At 38.9% G+C, this 22,651-nt stretch overlaps 1 protein-coding gene across 3 annotated transcripts in view; it reads left to right on the top strand.

Annotated features, from left to right (window-relative positions):
- Positions 1 to 22,651, top strand: part of JMJD1C (jumonji domain containing 1C) — a 217,069-nt gene that overhangs the window by 183,644 nt on the left and 10,774 nt on the right. For all 3 annotated transcript variants that reach the window (XM_055138890.1, XM_055138889.1, XM_055138891.1), the window contains 12 exons: positions 1,423 to 1,624; positions 6,595 to 6,809; positions 7,673 to 7,825; positions 11,740 to 11,829; positions 12,159 to 12,286; positions 12,467 to 12,680; positions 13,631 to 13,845; positions 15,020 to 15,292; positions 20,055 to 20,223; positions 20,972 to 21,062; positions 21,517 to 21,647; positions 22,483 to 22,605. In XM_055138890.1, the coding sequence (XP_054994865.1) occupies positions 1,423 to 1,624; positions 6,595 to 6,809; positions 7,673 to 7,825; positions 11,740 to 11,829; positions 12,159 to 12,286; positions 12,467 to 12,680; positions 13,631 to 13,845; positions 15,020 to 15,292; positions 20,055 to 20,223; positions 20,972 to 21,062; positions 21,517 to 21,647; positions 22,483 to 22,605 (2,004 nt within the window). The remainder of the gene's footprint in view (positions 1 to 1,422; positions 1,625 to 6,594; positions 6,810 to 7,672; positions 7,826 to 11,739; positions 11,830 to 12,158; positions 12,287 to 12,466; positions 12,681 to 13,630; positions 13,846 to 15,019; positions 15,293 to 20,054; positions 20,224 to 20,971; positions 21,063 to 21,516; positions 21,648 to 22,482; positions 22,606 to 22,651) is intronic.

Below are 22,651 nucleotides of genomic sequence, written 5' to 3'. Positions count from 1 at the left end.
TTTGAGGTTTCTTTAGATGTTTCTGAAGTCCTTTTTTTCCCCCCATAACATCAAAAGATACACCTAGATCAGATTTCTTTTTCTTTTCTTTCTGATGGGAGATACCTATCCAGCCAGTGCTCTGAGGACCATGTAATACCTGAGCTCGATCCCAAGGTTTCTTTATGCAAAGCATGTGCTCCAGCATTTTGAACCATTCACCCAGACTTTACTTTTAGAACAAATTTTATTTGTTCTAACCACATTAGTTTATGGATTTGTGTGTTCAGGGCTAGAGTGATAGTGCAGAGGGTGGGGTGCCTTGAAATGTGACCAACCCAGCTTCGATCCCTGGCACCCTATATGATCCCTGAGCACTGCCAGATGTGAACCCTAAGCAGAGAGACAGGAGTAATCCCTGAGCGCTCCTAGGTGTTGCTCCCCAAAAATACATGTTTTACAGATTTATAATTCTTGACTGTGTACTATACCATGCTATCATAAAAATATTAATAGTTGACCCCTTCTTCTCCTTGTTCCCCAGTAGTCAGAATTCTGTAGTCATTAACCTTTTTTGCTTATGTCTATTCCTTTAGTTTGTTTTTTTTTATATTCCACATCAAACAATATCATCCAGTATTTGCCTTTCTCTTTTTGACAGTTTTTGTTTAGACTAATCTTACCTTCTAGTTCCATTGTGTCACAAATAGCAAAAGGTTTTTTTAGTAGTATTTGGTAGTATAATAATATAATTATATTATAAACATATCTTTTGCCCATCCTTTTTATTATTAAATCATACCTTGGAGAATCAAATACTTCAAAAAAGTTAAATTATATTACACTATTAACTTCTAGTGTTTAGGTGTTCTTGTAAATCTTTAGAAATTTGTGACTCCTCACAAATTTCTGCCAAATTTCTACCAAATTTCTGAATATGTTAGAGAAAACTGTACTTTCAGATATAGATTTGCATAGAAGATGACTATTTCTCATATTTGGCTTTTTTCTTTTTGGGTCACACCTGGCGATGCACAGGGGTTACTCCTGGCTCTGCACTCAGGAATTACTCCTGGAGGTGCTCAGGGGACCATATGTGATGCTGGGAATCGAACCCGGGTCGACTGTGTACAAGGCCCTACCCGCTGTGCTATTGCTCCAGCTCCGTGTTTGGCTTTTTAATAAGTATATTATTTTTGTATTCATAATAAGTAAAGTGCAAAATTACCATTCTGCATTTCTGCTATACTGATACGGTTTTGTTTTATGAGTAGAATGGTAAATAAATGAAAATGTTGCAGTGGACTTCAGTGCATAGAACTAGCATGACTGCTTCTTTCCTATGATATTAATAGATCATAGACTTAACTTGAATCTTATCTCAGGGAGTATGGCCTTGTGAAAGGTATAATGTTGCTAATTCTTTTCCTACTGGTTTTACAGCTGGCATCCCTCGTTCAGTATTAAAGGACTGGCGTAAAGTCAAGAAACTGAAGCAGACTGGGGAGTCCTTTTTACAGGATGACTCCTGCTGTGAAATAGGACCTAATTTACAAAAGTGCAGAGAATGTAGACTTATTCGGAGTAAAAAAGGAGAAGAACCAACGCATTCACCAGTATTTTGTAGATTTTACTATTTTAGACGGTAAGTAAAATGTTTAATTGGGAGTTCAAGCACTTAAGATATATTAAACTTCTTGTGCTAAAATTAACAGTAGCTAACTACTGAGCTAACTTCATATTCACATTGTTGCTTATGATATGTATGTGTAGCTTTTTCACTTTGTTTCCTGCTTTCTTATTCCCTGGAGAGAAAAATGATAGAAATGGAGTTTGGGGTATAATTTTGGTTATGTTTTGTGTTTGTAATTTTGCACACTTTAGCTAATGTACATAGCATTAATGTTGCATTAACTGTTAGTGACAAGTCTATAAATCTTAGAAAAACAACTTAAGCCTTTAGTCAGTGCATTACGTTGTAATATCCATGTTTTATTTAAATATTTGAGCTACAATGATTTGAAAATGAAAAAGATTGTTAGTAGGGGCCGGATCGATAGCACAACGGGTAGGGCGTTTGCCTTGCACGCGGCCGACCCGGGTTCAATCCCCGGCATCCCATATGGTCCCCCAAGCACCGCCAGGAGTAATTCCTGAGTGCAAAGCCAGGAGTAACCCCTGAGCATCGCTGGGTGTGACCCAAAAAGCAAAAAAAAAAAAAAAAAAAAAAAGATTGTTAGTAGTGTGTCCTGTTTCAGAGGTTTTATAGTATATATTAAGAGTTATTAACCTATGACTATAATCTAATGTATTTTTATACTAAAACCTTGCAGTATTCAGTTAAAATATCAGTGAATAACCCAGCCAATAAGAGCTTATTAGTGTCTCAGATTGTGGATTAAGTTATAACTGGGTTTTCAGTTCAGCTTTGTGCCCTAGTTCCTTGCTAAACTTGATTAACTATGGTGAAACTCCAGATAAACCTTTCTCATGCACATAATGTCAGTGACTTGGTTTCCCTTCTTGAAGAGTTTCAATGAATATTAAATATAACTAAGTCAGCAAAGTAGTTAGTGTTGGTTCTCATTAACAGAAATACTTGTGTTAGCTGTAATTATTCTCCCAACCAACATTGTCATTTTTTATAATATTTAGGTAACACTTTGTTTTACTTGGGGATTGGGAGGTTGTGCCACACCTGTTGATGCTCTGGGGCTACTCCCAGCTCAGTGCTTGGGTTGCTCCTGATGATGTTTGGTGGACCATGCAGTGCTATGAATCAAACCTAGACCTTCCACAAGCAGAACATGTACTCAGCACATTGAACCATCTTTCTAATCTAGTGATTATTTAACAACAATCCAAAAAATGGTTTTGGTGTTAGTCCAAAATATGTCTTTATAGATACAGAAAAATTGATATTTCTGATTTCTCTGTTTCTTAGTTTTACAGCCAACAGTGTTTTTAAATGATAGCTTCAGAGAATACTTGTTAAATGTAATATAAATGGAAACTCAGAAAGGGTGAAAAGAATAGAGGGGGAAAGTAAGCTTGGATCAAAGAGATAGCTCAACAGACTGAAACACATGCTCTCTGTGAAGAAATCTTTGGTCACTAGCGTTTCCTCAGCACCTTTAGGTGTGATCCAAAAACCAAGTGAAAACGGAGAGACTAGAGAGATAGTTCAGGGGTTAAGGTGCTTGTTTGCCTGGCACCCCACCAACCCTGATTCAGATCTTTGCTTTCCACACACTTCCCTTTAGCACTGCCAGGAGTCATTCCTGAGCATAGAATCGGGAATAACCACTGAGAACCAACCAGGTGACCCACAAACCAAGAAAAATGAAACTGGATTTAAAGAGATAAAATTCTCTCCTACCAACAAAACCGGAAAAAAAGATCATTTTGGAAAAAAGTAAAGAAGTCAGCTTGCAGTTTCAAGCCTGGTGTTCTCTTTTAAACATTCATTTCTCACCTCTACATTTCTACTCTTGAGACGCTTGTGTTCTCTTGAACATATATTCTTTTTCCTTTCACATCACATCTTTCTAAGTAAATTTCTTTGAATAAAAATTACTTTTGCTTCAAGGGCTAGAATAATAGTACAACAGGTAAAGTGCTTGCCTTGCACGTGACTGGCCTGGGTTCGATCCCCAGCACCATGGATGGCCCCCTGAGCCCTCCAGGCGTCAGCCCTAAGCTCCACCGGGTGTGGCTGAACAACCAAAAAATTATGCTTCGGTAAAAAGAAAATGTGTGTGTGTGTGAGAGAGAGAGAGAGAAGCAACGTAGTTCTTACTAGACCTTCAGTGTGAGAGAAAGGGTAATTTAAGAGAGAATATAGGCAGCAAAGAAACATCAAGATGAGCGAGAGATGAGATGTACATGTTTAAGAGAGAACACTAGCTTGAAAACCAAGCCCAAAACAAGTAGTGATAATAACATACAGCTTAAATAAAATGATGGGCTATAACAGGTTAAAAAAATGACTGTAAATAAAGAGTGAGGGCCAGTTATAGTATAGCTGGTAGGGCGCTCGCCCTGCATGCTGCCATCCTTGGTTTGATTCCCTGCCCTGCATGCTGCCATCCTGGGTTTGATTCCCATACAGTCCCTCAGGGAATCCCTCCAGGAGTGATCCTTGAGGGCAGAGCCAAGAGTAAGCCTTGTGCACTGCCAAGTATGACCAAAAAATCAAAACAATAACACAAAATTTAGGAAGTGGGGCCTTTGATTTTTATGCAGCTAACCCTTTTTCAGTCTCTGGCATTGCATTTGGTTCTCTGAGCACTGCCAGCAGTAAGCCCTGAGCACTTCTGGATGTGGCCCCCTAGTCAAAAGAATTAAGAAAGCATAGATAGGAAAAATGGTAATACAGGTGGTAAGACACTTGGTAGACTATGGTTTGAGCCCCAGCATGACGTGTATGCCTCATACCACCACCAGGGTCCCCCTGAGTACCACCCAACTGGTGTGGCCCAGACACACACCCTCAATAAATATAAGAAAAGAATTAAAAATATGGAATGACTTGGTAGTACACTTCTTACTCCCTCCCCCGAGCCCTTCCCCCCCTTTTTTTTTTTCATTTGGGAGTCACACCTGGTTTTGCTTGCAGGTTGTTTGCCAGCCATACTTGGAAAGACCATACCATGCCAGGAATTAAATGTCACTCTTCTGCACAGAATGTTCTGACCCCATTAAGTTCTCTTCTTTGCCCCCAGATAACCTTTTTTGAGAATAAAAAGGATATGGCTACAATAAAATATGAGTAGTCACCAGTGAGAAAGAGAATGAATGCCTTTTTTGCTGTCCATTTACCCTAAACTTCTCCTACTTTTAGTTGCATTATTTAAATGTTATGTGTTTCGGTTAAGTTAAGGACACTACTAATTGGGGTTTTTTTGGTGTTTGTGGTTTTTTTTTTTTTTTTTTTTTTTCGGATTACACCCGGCGATGCACAGGGGTTACTCCTAGCTCTGCACTCAGGAATTACCATGCTCAGGGGGCAATATGGTATGCTGGCTGGGAATCGAACCCAGGTCGGCCACATGCAAGGCAAATGCCCTATCCACTTGTGCTATCGCCCCAGCCCCACTAATTGGGTTCTGTGTGTGTGTGTGTGTGTGTGTGTGTGTGTGTGTGTGTGTGTGTGTGTGTGTGTGTGTGTGTGTGTTACTCTTCTGTCTTTTTATTTTTTTATTCACAGTGAGGTACAGTAACAAAAATCTCATGTTTGAATTTCGATCATACGGTCAAACACCCATCCCTTCCACCACCAAAATCCCCAGATTCCCTCCCACCCCATTGCACACCTCCCCCTCTCTGTATGGCAGACAATTTGCAAAACAATCTTTTTCTATTTTAGCTACCTGTGATATTTCAGTCCTACTACCCCTTCAGAGCTGCCGAAAATGCAGTGCTAGACATTGTGTTTTGTCACAGCCACCATGCGATCAAGGAATTCTAAGTTTCTAATAATTAGGTCTGAAGAAATCCCTGTAGCAGGTTGTTCAGGTCCCAGATTCATCTCTGTGTCTCGGATCATGGCCACATGGGAGCTTAAGTTGACAGTGGGCAGATGTGACATCATCTCGGCACCCCATGGAGGCGGGGAGGATGGCCCACTCTCCCCTGTCCCACGAGAACTGTGATTTGCCATCACCATGAACTTGTACCTGGTGCTTCTCAATGGCTTCTAGAAAATGGCGCCTGCTGGAGCTCTTAGAGGCCAGGTGGAGGGACAATGCCCGCCCCCCCGTCAGGAGCAGTCCAGCAGAGAAGGCCTTTTGCAAAGTCCAGGGCCATCTCTGCCGCAAGTTGCTCAGGTCCGAGGTTCCTCTCTGTGACTCTGGATCATGACCACGTGGCTAATTGGGTTCTTAATTAATTTTTTTTTTTGTCTTAATGAATTAAGAGTTTCCATACTCTTGCTCTACATCACATTAATAAAGTGTTATTTTAATTAATGAAAGACTATGTGAAAGTGTTACGGTAATTTCTGTGATTTTCAACTTAAGTGTTTTCTGATCTTGATCACATATAGTATTGCTCTAGACAGCATTTAACCAGCATTTTAACTTTTGTCATCCATCAAACATTTGAACATAGTTTTCATTGCAATGGAATGAAGCAGGTAAGTATAAGAGAGATATTTGGCTCTTGAAATAACCTAAAATTATCCTCACATACTATTTCTTTTGGTTTGACTGGAGAGATAGTACAGCGGATAAGGTGCTTGCCTTGTGTGTGGCCAAACTAGGTTCAATCCTGGGACCCCATACGGTCCCTTGAACTCCTCAGGAGTGATCCTTGAGGGCAGAACCATGTATTACCCAAAAAAAAAAAAACCCAAAAAAGAAAATGTACTTTTAAAATTTGGAATTGGGGGCCACACCAGTGCTTCCGGAATTGCAGTACCAGTTATCAGATGCAGATCTCCCACCAGCTGTTCACTCGTTCCTGCTCATTAGACTTGTCTCTTGACTTCCCCATTTTGTTTTTAATTGTAAGTGCAGTTAATTTATTTTAATAGGAAATATAAGTATAAATTAACAATACATTTAAATGAATTTGTATCTTGCTATCTAATGCTTTTATGTATTAATGTTTCAGATTGTCATTTAGTAAAAATGGAGTGGTTAGAATAGATGGCTTTTCTTCGCCTGACCAATACGATGATGAAGCTATGAGTTTATGGACACATGAAAATTATGATGATGATGAACTTGACATAGAAACTTCAAAATATATATTGGATATAATAGGTGATAAGTTCTGTCAGTTAGTAACATCTGAAAAAACAGCTTTGTCCTGGGTGAAAAAGGATGGTAAGAAAGTTAAATATTTAGAATCTGTGACTGTAAAAGTTTCATGTTAGGAATTTGTCTTTGAAGTATGTTTAGTGGGAAAACTGCTATACCTAATCTGGTTGACTTTTTTTAGTAGTAACTTTTTATGTAGAAAATATATATATTATATTCTATACAACACATTTTCTGGTTCAGTTAACTGGATTAATTCTTTGAAAGTACAGAGTAGCGTTTTGCTGTTCTTTTCATAACATAATTTTGTGTCTTAAAAAACTGAATTTTAGTTCTCAATTTTTAAAAATCTATGCCTGTAAAATGAGAATGACTACCTCATTGATGTGCTTAGGAAATAATTTGTGGCTAAAAAGATAGTACACATACATACCTTGCATGTGGCTAACAGGTTCTGTCATCAGCACTCCATATGATTACCAAATCCCATCAGGAGTAATGCTCTCAGCCAGGAGTAAAACCCCAGCTTCCCTCCCCCCCCAAAATTGCATAATATTTATTTATTTTTTTGATTCATACTTTAGATGTCTAAATGTTAGCTTTTCTTCTTTGTATAAACCAATAGCATGTTCTCCTGGGAAAGTTAGTTAATGACTCGAAACATTTTTGATTGCATTACATAAAAGGAGGAGGCTAGTAGCATCTTAATGAATGGAGGCCATAGATGCTGCTAAATATCCCACAGTGTACAGAAAAACAGAAGTAATTGATGTAAACTGTCGGTATTGAGAAACTCTACCTATATAAGTATATGTAAATATAATCTGTGAGAATTAATAATTACTTTTTTAATGTTGCTGTTGATTTTTAAGAATGTGAAAACATTCTTAAAATTTCCTGATTTGCCTTTAAAACTTGTTTTCCTATAGCCAAAATTGCTTGGAAAAGAGCAGTAAGAGGAGTTCGGGAAATGTGTGATGCCTGTGAAGCAACACTGTTTAACATCCATTGGGTCTGTCAAAAATGTGGATTTGTGGTCTGCTTAGATTGCTATAAGGCAAAGGAAAGAAAGAGTTCTAGAGGTCAGTTTCTAACTTTAAGTAAATTAAACTGTTTTGTAATGTTCATTGTTTTAGAATCACTCATCCAGAAAATTTCATGTCTGTTGTTTCCCTACCTTTCTTAGTAATAATAGGTCAAGAAAGTTTTGTGAAGTTTGTTATTAAAAGAAAGAGCCACGGTTTATTGATGGCCAGATTTCCAGAATAAATTTATACTGCATCTCTTCCTTTGTCGCCTATTTACTGTATACACTGTCCTTCCAAGCAGATCTTTTTTAAAGTAGCATAAATTTAAGACTTTATTTTTACTGATCTGAATTTCTTTCTAACGATCAGCTTACTAGTGTAAGCTGATTTTTTTTTTAAATATCGAAGAATTTACTGTTACAATGGCACTCTATTCTAGGGTTGCCAGTATCCAATGTGTACATTTTTTTACTTCATAGCTTTCCGTTCCACAGTTGAACATATCTACATTTCTTTTCTTAATGGGAGTTTCTTCTCTTTTTATTTTCATAGTTCCTAAATAAAATTCTTTCACTTTTTAAAAACCGAGGTAGATAGTACAGCAGTTAGGGCTCTTGCTTTGCTCGAGGCTGACCTGGACTGATCTCAAGCCGTGCCAACAGTGATCCTTGAGCACCACTGAATATGGTCCAGAACACTAAAAAGTAGATAATTTCACTAGTATCATAAATCCCCTATTTCTAAAAAATGATCTATTTCTGTTTTCTGGTGTCAGAGAGATAGCACAGTGGGTAGGGTGCTTGCCTTATTTATACCCAGCCCACCTAGGTTCTATCTCTGGCATACCATAGGGCCCCCCCTCGCCCAAGTCCTGCCAGGAGTGATCTCTGAGTACAGAGCCAGGAGTAAACCTGAGTAGAGCCAAGGTGTGGCGCTCCAACTTAAAAAAAAAATTTTTTTTCCCCTAATTTCTACAGCAGTAAATGACACAAACATAGTGGTCTTAGAACACAGATGTCGCTCAGCAGTGGTCTTGCCTAGCATATGTGAGGCCCTTGTTTTGATCCCAAGTACGGCAAAAGCAAAAAGACAAAATTAGTGGGCAACATGTTGAGATAGCTGGAGATAAAATTTTAAAAAAAAATAAACACAGCAGAGCACATGCAAGATCCGGGTTCACTCCCCAGCCCCAGTGGCCTCCTGAGCAGTACTGGAAATAGCCCTGACAGCTCCAGATACCACAGAGTGGCTCTTGTAGTTCCCAATACTAGGACCAGTTATTTAAGTATTGTTGGTAGTGCCACGTGGGTCTGTGGAACACTGCTTGGAGTGCACTGCCCTCACCTCCTCTCACCAGCTCAGCCTGCTTACCACATATGCCCTGCTTTTGGGTGGTGTAGGTTTTGGTTTTTGGTTGTCTTGGCGGGAGGGGGCACATCCAGTGGTGCTGAGGACTTAATCCTGATTCTACACTCAGGAATTGTTTCTGCCCTGCTCAGGGGACTATAGGGGGTGCCAGGGATCGAGTATAGATCAGCCAAGTACATGGCAAACGCCCTACCCATTGTACTATCACTTACCCCCAAGGGAGGGGAAAGTATTCAAAGCAGTTTCAGAAGTAGTTACTTAAGTAACAAATATGTTGGTTTCTTTGGGGATGAAATGCTAATGAAATGTGAAGATTTGGATTGTGGAAATATAAAAATCAATATTTAGTGCTCATGCTATCTGACAAACATGGTGCTAGGCTGGAGCTGGTAGGGCACTTGTCTTGCAAGTGACAAACCTGGGATGGGTCTTCCAGAATTGATCCCTGAGCACAGAATTAGGATGAGCCCTGACCACGGCTGGGTGTGACTCAGAAATCTAGAGTAAAAAACAGGAATTCCCGTCCACAGAGATAGCTCAGAAAGAAACATGGCTGGGAGTGAGTAGCTCCCCAAGCATCTAGCCTAAGTGGTTCCTACCAGCCCCACTAGTTGTAGCCCACAAAATAAAATAATAAATTTAAATGTTGATTTTTTTTTTCCAGGCAGTTAATTTTTAGAGTAGTACGGTAGTTCCCCATGTAAGTTCGAAGTTTTGCTTTCTAAGATTTAACCTGTAATCAACCTCGGTCCAAAATTACTGCTTTCAAAAAAATATTTTGGGAGACCACATTCAGGACAGGGTGTTGTTCAGTGTTAGAGCCCTTACTTTGCTTATGTGAGGGCTTAGATTGGGTTTCCAGCACTCTGGGGAGGCATGTATGCAGACTGTATGCTAGTTTTTATCTATGTGACTAATGTATGAATTAAACTTTAGGTATGTATGTGTGCGACATACACAGGCTTCAGTACTATCCAGTTGTAGGCATTCACTAGGAGTTCTGGAGCACATCCCATGCTATATACTGGATTGATGAACCACGATTTAGTCATCAGTATCTTCTACTAAATCTTCTTATAAACCCAGCACATATTGAAGAGACTTGGTCAACATGTTAAAAACATCTACAGTTGCTGTTATTTTAATATGCAGAAAAATAAGTATGAGTTAAAATGTACAACAGTAATTCAGAGTGCATTTAAGGCAGTTAAACATCTTCAAAACCATAAAAATATCTTAGGGTATTTTCAGCCATTTATGATATTGACAGGTGGGATGTAGCTCAAAAATAGTGTTTGCTTTGCATGTGTGAGGTGCCTGGGTTACATTTCAGCACTGCAAAAGAAAGAAAAAACCTTCAGTACAGACATTTTATCCTGGTTCATATTGTTTCGAGGGTCCAAATCTGGCAATATTTTGGGCTCCAGGTCAGGGCTGATGGGGATGTTCTTTCCAGTAGTGGTTAGATGACCCTGTGATGCCAGGAATGAGTCCTGGGCCTCTTGCAATGCCTGGTATGTGTTCAGCCTGTTGATCTCTCCAGTCCATGAATTCTTTTTGAACAGTGTTTTTGATAAATTCATAGTATAGATTTACATAACATGGTATGTGCTTCACATGGCAAGTATTAAAGAAAAAGCAGTAACCAAAAACTGATTTGTCGGTGTAATGTGCTGAGATTGGCTGAAGATGTGTTTGGCACAAAAGTTAAAAGGATGGATATTGGCATAGGGGCCAGAGAGAGTACAAGAGTTAAGGGGCTTGTGCATGCGGCCAGTCTGTGGCAATGCAGATAGTCTCCTAGCATTGCTGGGAGTAAGCCCTAGGCACCTCCAGGTGTGACTCTAACCCCCTTCTCCCAACCCCCAACTGAAAGATTAGCCCGGACACCTGTCACTGCACCTGTCTGTTCTCTATGGGCTGATACAATCCAGTGAGGAGAGCTGAGACAACCCCAGCTTAATTAGGAAACAGTGTTTCTAAGCTTAGGGTTATTCTTCATGTGGATAACCCAAAGCACTATTACATCCTGAAAAGGGTGGTGGGGTGGAGGCTGACCTAGAATATGCTACAGTGTTAGGTTGTAATGAAACATGCACCACTTTTTCTCTGCACTACCCTTCCCCCCCAAAAAAAAAGTAGCTACAGAGCAGCTCAAATCAGGTAAGGTAGAGGTGACTAATACTTAATCATAAGAAAGGAGGATTGGGGCTGGAACAATAGCACAGCTGGTAGGGTGTTTGCCTTGCACGCGGCCGACCCGGGTTTGATTCCCAGCATCCCATATGGTCCCCTGAGCACCGCCAGGAGTGATTCCTGAGTGCAGAGCCAGGAGTAACCCCTGTGCATCGCCAGGTGTGACCCAAAAAGCAAAAAAAAAAAAAAAAGAAAGAAAGAAAGGAGGATTATTTTTGGAAAGGCTATCATCTTGTATCCTGTTTTTATAAAATTCTTAAAATAGTGGTTACTACACTTGAAACATTTGAAGCCTATCATCGATGTTGTATGTAATTATGAAGTTCTTTATATAGAGTCATCAGTTTTATATTGTAAAACCATGAGTACTGTAAAAGTATGAACACTGTTATTAAAATCTACAGATAAAGAACTCTATGCTTGGATGAAGTGTGTAAAGGGACAGCCTCATGATCACAAACATTTAATGCCAACTCAAATTATACCTGGTTCTGGTAAGTACAGATGTCTGTTGTACTGTAATAGTTCTTTGTTGCTTAAAATTTTTTAGATATGTAAGTACTCTAGAATAGAGAAGAGTATCTATCATTGAATTGCTCTCATACTCAGCTGTTAGAATCTTAATATGTAATAAAGATAGCACAAAAGTTTTGGTTTTTTTCTTTATTGCTTGTATCAGAGAACATGAATTTGCGTTATCAAACCTGATTGAAGATGGCTGGGTGGGAGGAGGGGGTTGTTGGGAAAATAGAAATAAAAAATAAGAAAAAAAAATTTTAAACTAATGGTGATGTCCTTTATTAACCACTATTTTATTTTGTAGTTTTGACAGATCTTCTAGATGCAATGCACATTCTTAGAGAAAAATATGGTATTAAGTCCCATTGTCATTGTACTAACAAACAGAATATGCAAGTTGGAAATTTTCCTACAATGAATGGTGTGTCTCAAGTGAGTAAGAGTTTCAGGTTATTCATTGAAATATATTCAAACAACTTTGTTACTTGTAATCCAATTTAGGACTTGTGTTTCATAAATTACATCTGCAGTATTGCTTGATAACTATATTTATTATTTTTACTCTGAAGAATTGAAGAGATTTTTTTAAATTCAGTTGTTCTATCCTTACAGGTTTTACAGAATGTTCTTAATCACAGTAATAAAATTTCTCTGTGCATGCCTGAGTCTCAGCAGCAAAATACACCTCAGAAATCTGAGAGTAATGGCAACAGCAGCCCGGGTAGTGATGTAAGCACAGATAGCAAGCTAACTCCCCCCGAGTCTCAGTCACCACTGCACTGGCTAGCAGATCTTGCAGAACAGAAGGCCAGAGAGGAGAAAAAAGGTAAATTTAATGAAGTATAAGAAAATTAGAATGTGATATATAATACTCTATTCAGGATAATTCACTTCTACTTTTTTCTTGCATCATTGTCATTTTCATTCCATTTTAAAGGAATATAGTATGTATTCTCTGGTGTGTATTCAGGTGAATAGGTAACTATTAGTGCAATTTTTACCTCATGCTGTAAAGCATAGGGTGCCAATTTTGTTTTTAATTTCCTTTTTTTATTATTGAATTATTGAGATAGTTACAAAAATCGATCGAACACCCATCCCTCCACCAGTGCACATTCTCCACCACCAATGTCCCCAGTTTCCGCTCCCCACCAACTCTTGCCTCTATTGCAGACAATTTTCCCCCGTACTCTCTCTACTTTGGGACATTATGGTTTGTAATATAGATACTGAGAGGCTATCAAGTTTGGTCCTTTATCTACTCTCAGTACATATCCCATCCTGAATGAATCCTCCAACTATCATTGACTAATCCCTTCTCTATTCCAGCTGCCTTCTCCTCCAGTCATGAGACAGGCTTCCAACTATGGAGCAATATTCCTGGCCCTTCTGTCTACTGTCCTTGGGTGTCAGTCTCGTATTATTTTATATTCCACAAATGAGTGCAGTCATTCTATGTCTGTCCCTCTCTTTCTGATTAATTTCGCTTAGCACAATACTCTCCATGACTATCCACTTAGAAGCAAATATCATAACTTCATCTTTCCTAACAGCTGCATAGTATTCCATTGTGTAGATGTATCAAGGTTTCTTTAACAAGTCTTTTTCTCGGGCACTCAGGTTGTTTCTAGATTCTGGTTGTTGTCAGCAGTGTTGCAATGAACATACAGATGCAGATGTCATTTCTGCTGTGCTTTTTTAGGGTGCCAATTTTGTCTGTACTTTAACAGCTTTGTTTCATATGAGTTGAAAATTTGTAAAATGTTTTTATTTCAGAAAACAAAGAATTTGCCCTTGAAAATCAAATTAAAGAAGAGAGAGAACAAGATAATCCTGATTCTCCAAATAGCAGAAATTCACCGCCAATGACTCAGAACAATGAACAAGGCTCAACCTTACGTGATTTACTGACCACAACAGCTGGCAAGCTGCGTGTGGGTTCTACTGATGCTGGCATCGCCTTTGCCCCAGTGTATTCAATGGGAACCCCAGTGAGTGTGATACAGAGTTCTGATTTTCATGTTTCTTTGTTTTCAGTTTGTCACAGTGCCATTTTGAGTTTCACACTATACAATGATGGGGTGTAGAAGTAAAATATGGTGACACACACCTATACCATCCCCCAAACAAATTCATCTGCTCTAAGATTAATAACCTGGGCTTCTAAAAATAGACAACTTAAGTTTTCATCTGTCTTAAGATTTAATTATTCTTGGACCGGAGCGATAGCACAGCAGGTAGGGCATTTGCCTTGCACGCGGCTGACCCAGGTTCGATCCCCAGCATCCCATATGGTCCCCCAAGCACTGCCAGGAGCAATTCCTGAGTGCAAAGCCAGGAGTAACCCCTGAGCGTCGCTGGTGTGACCCAAAAAAAAAAAAGACTTAATTATTCATAGGCTTGTCTAGTGTCTATAATTGTTTAATAGATATAGAGTGACTTTTTTTAAAAAATGCTGTGTTTCTCAGTATTTTCTTCTGTTATAGCTCATAACTTAGCTGACTGTTTTTATTTTGTTTACCTAGGTCAAAAGGGTTGGAGAATACTATCTTGATGACAGAAGAACCCTTTAGGGATACCCCTTGAATTTGAAAGCCGTATCTAAAAATTTTGGTTGTGAATATTCAGATATTTAAAATACCTGTAGATCCATTTTTGCTTTAATTAACCACAGTGGAGTGTATGGACAGGATGAACAAAACTACTCTTTTTAGTTCTACTCATAGAACTACTCATCCATCTCTGCCCTAGATTTAAAATGACATAAATAATAAGGCCATATTTCTAGTTTCTACAGCTTTTCACATGGACATCACCAGAGTTTTGGTTCCTGCTTTGTATCTCATTGTATCCATGTCTCCAGACAAGATTATATATATTCTTTGGGGGAGGGGAAAGTAGGGGGAAGGCACACCTAGCTTTGCTCAGAACTTACTCCTGGCTCTGTGCTAAGGGATCACTACTGGTAGTGCCAGGGATTGAACCAGGTCAGCCTTGTTCGAGGCAGGGCCATACCTGCTATACTATCTCTGGTTCCGATTATGTATTGTTAAATTAGGTATATTCTTTATGTTAGCTGTTTGCTTGCTGTATTCATAGTAATTCAAAATGAACACTTAAAAATCATACATTTCCTCTGAAAATACTTTCATTTTTCTATAACAGAGTGGTAAAAGTGGTAGGACCATGCCGAATATTCTTGATGACATAATTGCTTCAGTTGTTGAAAACAAAATTCCACCAAATAAAGTTCCTAAGATAAATTTAAAATCAGAGAAAGAAGAGCCTAAGGAAAGAAGATCTGCCGTGGATGAGAATCATAAATTGCATAGCGACATACCACATTCTTGGATCTGTGAGGACCATATTTTGTGGCTTAAGGATTGTAAGAATAGTAATAATTGGAAGCTTTTCAGAGAGTGTTGGAAACACGGACAGGTGAGTAATTAAGCTGAATGTTTTTCCCCCATTCTTTTTAATGGTGGGGGTGGGAGCAAACTCAGTGGTGTTCAGTGGTTACTTCTGGCTTGATACTCAGGAATTACTCCTAGTGGTGCATGAGGGATCATATGAGATACCTGGTATTGAACCTAGGTAAGCCACATGCAAGGCAAACGCCCTACACTGCTGTGGTTTAGTATATTTTTAGTGGAGCCTAAGGCGATTGAAGACATAGTATAGTCCTGTCTCCTCTCCCTCTTGGGTATTCTGGAGAACACAGGGCGTCATACATGAGAAGCGTATGTAGCACTACTGAACCACATCCTGCTCTTCAAATTTTTTACATTTGTATTTCAGTCTTATTCAGTTCATAACGGTCGACATGTTAATATATCAGAAGCTAATTTTTTTTTTTTCCAATTGGCTTTTGGTCACACCCAGCAGTGCTCAGGAAATATTCCTAATGGTGCTCAGGACCATATGAGATGCCTTGGGTTGAACCCGGGTCAGCGGTATGTAGGACAAGCACTCTACCCAATGTATATTTCTGGCCCCATCAGAAACAAGCATATGTTTTGCATGTGGGAGCACCAGATTTGATAACTCAGTACTTCACAGTCCCCTGAACGTTAAGGGAAAATTCGAATGTGGGGGCGGTGGGTGTAGAGCACTGACCTGGCATGTATTAGGATCTGAATTTGCTATTCACACGACAAAAACAAAAGAAATTAAAAAAAAAAATTCTCTTTAAAGCTTGCTTCTACTACACTTACAAGTTCGGCAGAACATTGATAATATCTATTAATGCTTTGCTAATTTTTTTATACAGTAATTTTAATGTGGTTGATACGTATTTTAGATAAAAGTTTGCTACATTTAATGCACAGAATGTGACCAGAATTAAAAACTCACTTTTATTGAGGCTGGAGAGATATACAGTGGGTAAGACTTGCCTTGCACACAACCAACCTTGATCCAGTCCTCGGCACCTCCAGGAGTGATCCCTGAGTGCAGAGGAGTGGGTGAGAGAGTCTGAGCCTGTGGGTGTGACCAAAAACCAAACAACAACAAAAAAGAATTCACTTTTATTATAGTTTCCTCACCTTCTGGACAACAATGCTACTTTAAATGACTTTTTTTATTCAACAAATATTGACTAGTGAGGCCTAATTTTGCTTGACATTAAGATTATGAAAACAAGAGGTGAGAGAGAGAGAGAGAGAGAGAGAGAGAGAGAGAGAGTGTCTTAACAAGCGCTTGCCTCGCCTGGGACTGAGCAGGGTTCAATTCTAGTTTCTGAGTGCAGCGCCAGGAGTAAGCCCTGAAACTGGTGTGACCCAGGAACAAACCAAAAAAGAATATAAAACAGTTCTAGACCTAGAAAAGGTAGTATGTACTTTAGAGATAAGACACCTAGCTTAGACTCTCCATACTTGTACTGCATCCCATGAGCAGTATTAGTTGTGGCCCAAATTAGAGGGAACCAGAGCAATATTAAAGGAGGTAGGGCACTTACTTGCCTTGTATGTGGCTGATCTAGCATTGATCCCCATCCCCCACAGCCCCAATATAAGGTCTTCAGAGTCTGTCAAGAGTAAGCCCTTGAGCACTGCCAGGTAGGCACAAAAACACTAACTCAAGCTTTATAAAAGTAATAATAGTATAGTGATTGTTAATTTTTTTTCCCCCTTTTGAGTCACACCCGGTGATGCACAGGGGTTACTCCTGGCTCTGCACTCAGGAATTACCCCTGGCAGTGCTCAGGGGACCATATGGCAGGGGACCATATGGGATGCTGGGAATCGAACCCGGGTCGGCTGCGTGCAAGGCAAACACCCTACCCGCTGTGCTATCACTCCAGCCCTGTGATTGTTAATTTTTTTTAGTTGCTAATTTCTTTCAAAATTTTTTCCCTGGAAAAAGATTATGAACTCGTGCATTGCATATACACATTCAGTATATATATATATATTTTTGGGAAGAGATGGGGGAGTTGTGTCACACCCAGCTGTATTCAGGACTTTGCTCAGCCATCAGTCCTGGTAGGTTTGGAAAAAGCGTATGCAGTGGCGGGAATTGAACCCAGTTTGCTACATACAAAGGAAGCACCTTCCTTACTATCCTCTGGAACTCCAAGTAAAATATTTCTTCTTGGTACTTCAAGGGAAAGCTCTGGTACCATTGCTGAATTATTATTCTGATTATTTTGTATGAGCTTGAGCAGCAAAAAATAAGTATTTTATTTATCCTAAGAATATTTGTTCCAGGTGCTTTGAAATCTGAGCAATTAATTGGAAGTGTGTAAGCTCAGATTCTAATGCAAAAAGGATAATCTGAATTTATGCCTCAAGATTGAAAGTTTTCTAGATGCACAAAGATTATAGATTATCAGATAGCATCAGGTATTTGAGGAACTGTAGTAGTTTTTGTTTTTTGTAACATTCTTTGTAACAGGTAAGAGTTCTGTGAGACATTTAGGGTTATGAATAGGAAGTATCAAGCTAAAGAGTATAAATTTTACCTGGGTTTGGTGGTTTTTTGTTGTTTGTTTGTTTTGGTGGGGCACACCATACAGAATTTAAGAGTTGCTCCCAGCTGTGTTCAGGGTACTGTGCAGTATTAAGGGCAAGCTCAGGCCTCCCATGTGCTGCTGTCTGGTCCTTTAGAAATTTTATTTGACAAGTAAAGCTGTCAAATTGGCGTTTTTAAATTAAAACAATAGAAAGAGTCAGATTTGGAATGCTTTCAGCATTTCCTGAAAGTAAGGATGATTGAACCCTATGAATTTTAAATCATCATAGTCTAATTAATTCCCCTCCCCCCACCACCGATTTTCTTTAATCTACTAAATTTTCCCAAGCTCCTGGTACCACAAGAAAGAGTGGCAAAGGGCTGTACAGGAGTTGTACTAGATAGGTATAATACAGGCTTGTAATAATTATCTAATCACTAGATTTTTTTTTTTAATGATTTGGATATGGCCTTTTTTTGCACGTTTAAACTGTTTGAAAGACCTAGATTTTCTTTACTTTTTTAGGAGGTTGGGGCTGGGGGTGGATGGTAGAGGCTTCGCTTGGTCACTGATGATGGTGCTCACAGGACTAGGTAGTGAGAGGGACTGAGACTGAGCCTCCCCAGACGTAGAACTCTCACTCTGGCCCCTTTTGTTTTTGACTAATATTTTTGATAAAACAACTGGAATCTGTTCTCTTATGGCGCTAAGACTTTCTCATAAATTTTTAAGTACTATCTTCTATAGACAAAAGGATTTTTTGGATAGTTGGGGGGCAGGATATTTTTGTTTGTTTGGGGCTACTCCTAGCTCTGCTTGGGCATTAGGAGACCTTGCTAAGGAGAGGATCAGACCCAGCCTCCTGCATGCAGAGCTCATGCTCTGCCCTTTGAGCTGTCTCTCCAGCCCGCTGATTAAGGCTTGGCTGGGGAGTTGCTTTGAGGGGGCAGCACCTGGGTAATACCAGAGCTACTCCTGTTTTCAGTGCTCTGGAAAAAAAGGATCACTTTTGCCTAGTGAGTCTTACAAAAGTCTTGATCACAACTTTGCATTCTCTGTGTTCAGACAGCATAATGGAGGTGGGGTCTTTTTGGTTTGTTTTTTTTCCTATAAGGTTTTGGGGCCACACTGGGCAGTGAGTGAGCAGCGATTTTCTCCTGGCTCTGTGCTCAGAAATTCTTCCTGGTGAGCTCAAGGATCAAATGTGGGTTGGCCAAGTGCAAGGCACGCACCTCTCTCTCCGGCCTCCACCTTTTTCTTTTTTTTTTTTTTTTTAAACAAAAGAACCTGGGAAATGTTTACTGTTCTTGCCACAAAGATTTTTTTATTATCTTTGTAATTCTAGAACTTTAAATCTTCTGTTGTTGGGGCTGGAGCAATAGCACAGCGGGTAGGGCGTTTGCCTTGCACGCGGCCGACCCGGGTTCGATTCCCAGCATCCCATATGGTCCCCTGAGCACCGCCAGGGGTAATTCCTGAGTGCAGAGCCAGGAGTAACCCCTGTGCATCGCCTGGTGTGATCCAAAAAGAAAGAAAAAAAAAAAAAAAGAAAAAATAAATAAATAAATCTTCTGTTGTTGGTTTTGAGATTACAGAATCTTGAAGTCATTTGTGAATTTATGGGATTTCAAAAGAATCTGCTAGTAGACTCAGAAGTTAGTCGTATTACTCAGATTATTAGTATTTTTATTATAAACTTTGTGATGTTAAATACGTATTTTTAAATGATACTGAATGTATGTGAGCTATAATAAAGTCACATATTTTGTGGGTTATATAAAAATTAGCCTACAAGAAAAAAATGTATTTCTGCTGTCTAAAAATAGTTGTAGTGTAATCATTCAGATTGTTTTTCAAGAAAATTGCTATTTATTTTGGGCTGGAGAAATAGGACAGCAACTAAGGCTCTTGCCTTGCGTGGTGCATTAGCTTGGTCCTCAGCATCCCATTTGAGTCCCCCAAGCAACTATCAGAAATGCTTTCTTAGTACAAAGCCTTGAGCATTGCCTGGTGTGGCCCAAGAAACAAAAAAGATTGCTGTATATTTATACTTTTGTTTTCACAGCTGACTCTGTACTCTTCTTAGTATTACTCATTGCTTCTTATTATGAGGTCTTTCTAAATCAGGAGCTCTTTTTTTTCTATTACGATTTGTTGTTAATCCTGAAAAGTCCATTTTGCTATTTGCACATATAAAATCAAGTATAGAAAATAAATCTTTTAACTGTTAACCTGTCTATTTATAAGCCTGCAGTGGTTTCGGGTTTGCATAAGAAAATGAACAACAGCTTGTGGAAGGCGGAATCGATTAGTCTTGATTTTGGAGACAACCAAGCTGATCTTCTCAACTGCAAAGACAGCATCATTTCAAATGCCAATGTTAAGGAATTCTGGGATGGTTTTGAAGAAGTGTCAAGTATGATCTACTTTTATTTCATTGTTTCTTAAACACCACGATTACCACCACCACAATAATAAAATAGCAATTATTGTTTAATAGATTTTGAATCTTTGAGACGTCTGTATTACTTTGTTGCCTTATAAAAAGAAGTACTAGAGGGCCGAAATGATAGTACAGCAGGTAGGGCATTTGCCTTGCACACACTGGCCTAGGTTCGATCCCTAGCATCTTATATGGTCCCCCAAATACTACCAGGAGTAATTCCTGAGTGCAGAGCCAGGAGTAATCCCTGAGCATTGTCGGGTATGATCCAAAAAGCAAAAAAGTAGTAGTAGTAGTAGTAGTAGTAGTACTGGATAAAGATGGCTCTTATTCCTGGCTCCATTCTACTTAATTTTGGCCATAAATAGCATTTATACTGTTTCATCATATGGGAATTATTTTTGTCCACCCTCAAAAACTTTGGAAAATAAATTGTGTAATTTAACTGAAGCGTCTTGAAAAAAGCAAAAACGTAAGACTAATTTTAGTAGTATGATAAAGACAATTGCTTAAATAATTTGGGTTTTTGGTAGTATTCCAGATATATAATGCAGTTTTGTTTATATGTACACATACATGTATATATAGAGAGAGAACAAAATCTTAGTCATTCATTACCTATTTCCCGACAATTATATCATTTGTTTTTCATTTCTTTCCAAACATGATAAAAATTTAAAGGCCAATTAAGTTTCTTAGTAATTCACTTTACTCTTCATAGAACGACAAAAAGTGAAAACTGGAGAAACAGTTGTTTTAAAATTAAAAGATTGTCCTTCTGGAGAAGACTTCAAGACTATGATGCCTGCGAGGTAAGACCTTTGAAACACTATTTTAATATATAGCATTTTGAGGTTGAGATGAAATTATTCCCATGAGTAGAATTAAGTAAAAATAATTGTGACCTTGAGGCATTGTCTTCTTGGTTTAAAGTAGATACCAGAAAATAGCCACAATAAAATAGTCAGGGAAAGTCTTCATTCTCACTGCCCACTAGTACTAGTACAACAAAGGAAGGAATGTATACTCATGTCAGAGGAGGACTTGTTTTAGTCCTCCCTTTCTTTTATGGTTTTCCATGATTAGGGAAGTGGAGTTATAATTTTAATCATATCCTTGTGTGATGCATTCATTTTAACTCATAATGAAGTTGATTAAGAAGAGTGTTACCTGTCAAAATCTTTGGGAAGGGTTAACTTGTGTTTTGAACAGCTTGAAAGTAGTGTAAATCTTTATTCAAAAGAAGGCAATGTTGTTGTTCTTCAGATATGAAGATCTTTTAAAAAGCCTGCCATTACCAGAATACTGTAATCCCGAAGGAAAGTTCAATTTGGCCTCTCATTTGCCAGCATTTTTTGTACGTCCTGATCTAGGACCTAGGTTATGCAGTGCTTACGGTGAGTATGTTTCTGTTTCTTCCCATTTGGAATTCTGTCAAACTTGAACTACCTTCTGGCTTTTAGGTTCTACTAATCTGTTTTATTATTAATCCATTGAAATATTTCTCTATCAGGCACTTGTTAGGTTCAGTTGTTTTCTATTTGGCATTCAGGACACACAGCTGGAGCGCTCAGAGTGCTGCTTAGTGTTTGTGATTGATCCCAGGGCCTTCTACATACCCGAAGGGACTCCACCACTTGAGCCATGTCCCCAACCCCTTCAAGTACTTGGGGGCCAGAGAGATAGTATCTGTTAATCCTTATAATTTCATATCTAGTGTTCATGTTTTCTACTAATTTGATTTGGTTTGTTTTTATTTGGGGCCTCACCTGTCGGCTCTCTGGACTACTCATGGCCATTTGCTCAGGATACCATGTTGGGGACCAAACCTAGGTCAGCTACATTTAGGGCAAATGCCTTAGTCAGTGTTGTAGCTTTCTGGACTATGGCATGATATTTTTTAATAGGCTATTATGGTTTATGCACTTGGTTTGGCAGATTTTAGAATAAGGAAATTTGGGCCAAAGAGATAGTATTGTGGGCAGGGTGCTTGTCTGGCACTTGACTGACCCAGGTTCAATCCCTGGCATCCCATATGATCCCCCAAGCACCACCGGGAGTAATTCCTGAGTGCAGAGCCAGGCCCAATACCCCCTCTCCTCCGCCACCCCAAGAAAAAAATAATAAGGAAATTAAAACTCATTATAATTAAACTTCCTTCAGTTGATTTGGGGCAGAAATTTCCAGGGCTTATAAAATGTTCTTTCAAATAAATATATATTTTATATACAGGTGTAGCTGCTGCTAAAGATCACGACATAGGAACAACAAATCTCCATGTTGAAGTTTCTGATGTTGTAAATATTCTTGTCTATGTTGGCATAGCAAAAGGAAATGGCATACTTTCAAAAGCAGGTAAAAAACTTAAATAATTATAATTTTTTATTATACTTAAGTGCTC

This window comes from Sorex araneus, chromosome 5 (assembly GCF_027595985.1).
Source record: "Sorex araneus isolate mSorAra2 chromosome 5, mSorAra2.pri, whole genome shotgun sequence".
NCBI classification, from domain to species: Eukaryota; Metazoa; Chordata; class Mammalia; order Eulipotyphla; family Soricidae; genus Sorex; species Sorex araneus.
This window is presented reverse-complemented; position numbering and strand designations above follow the sequence as displayed.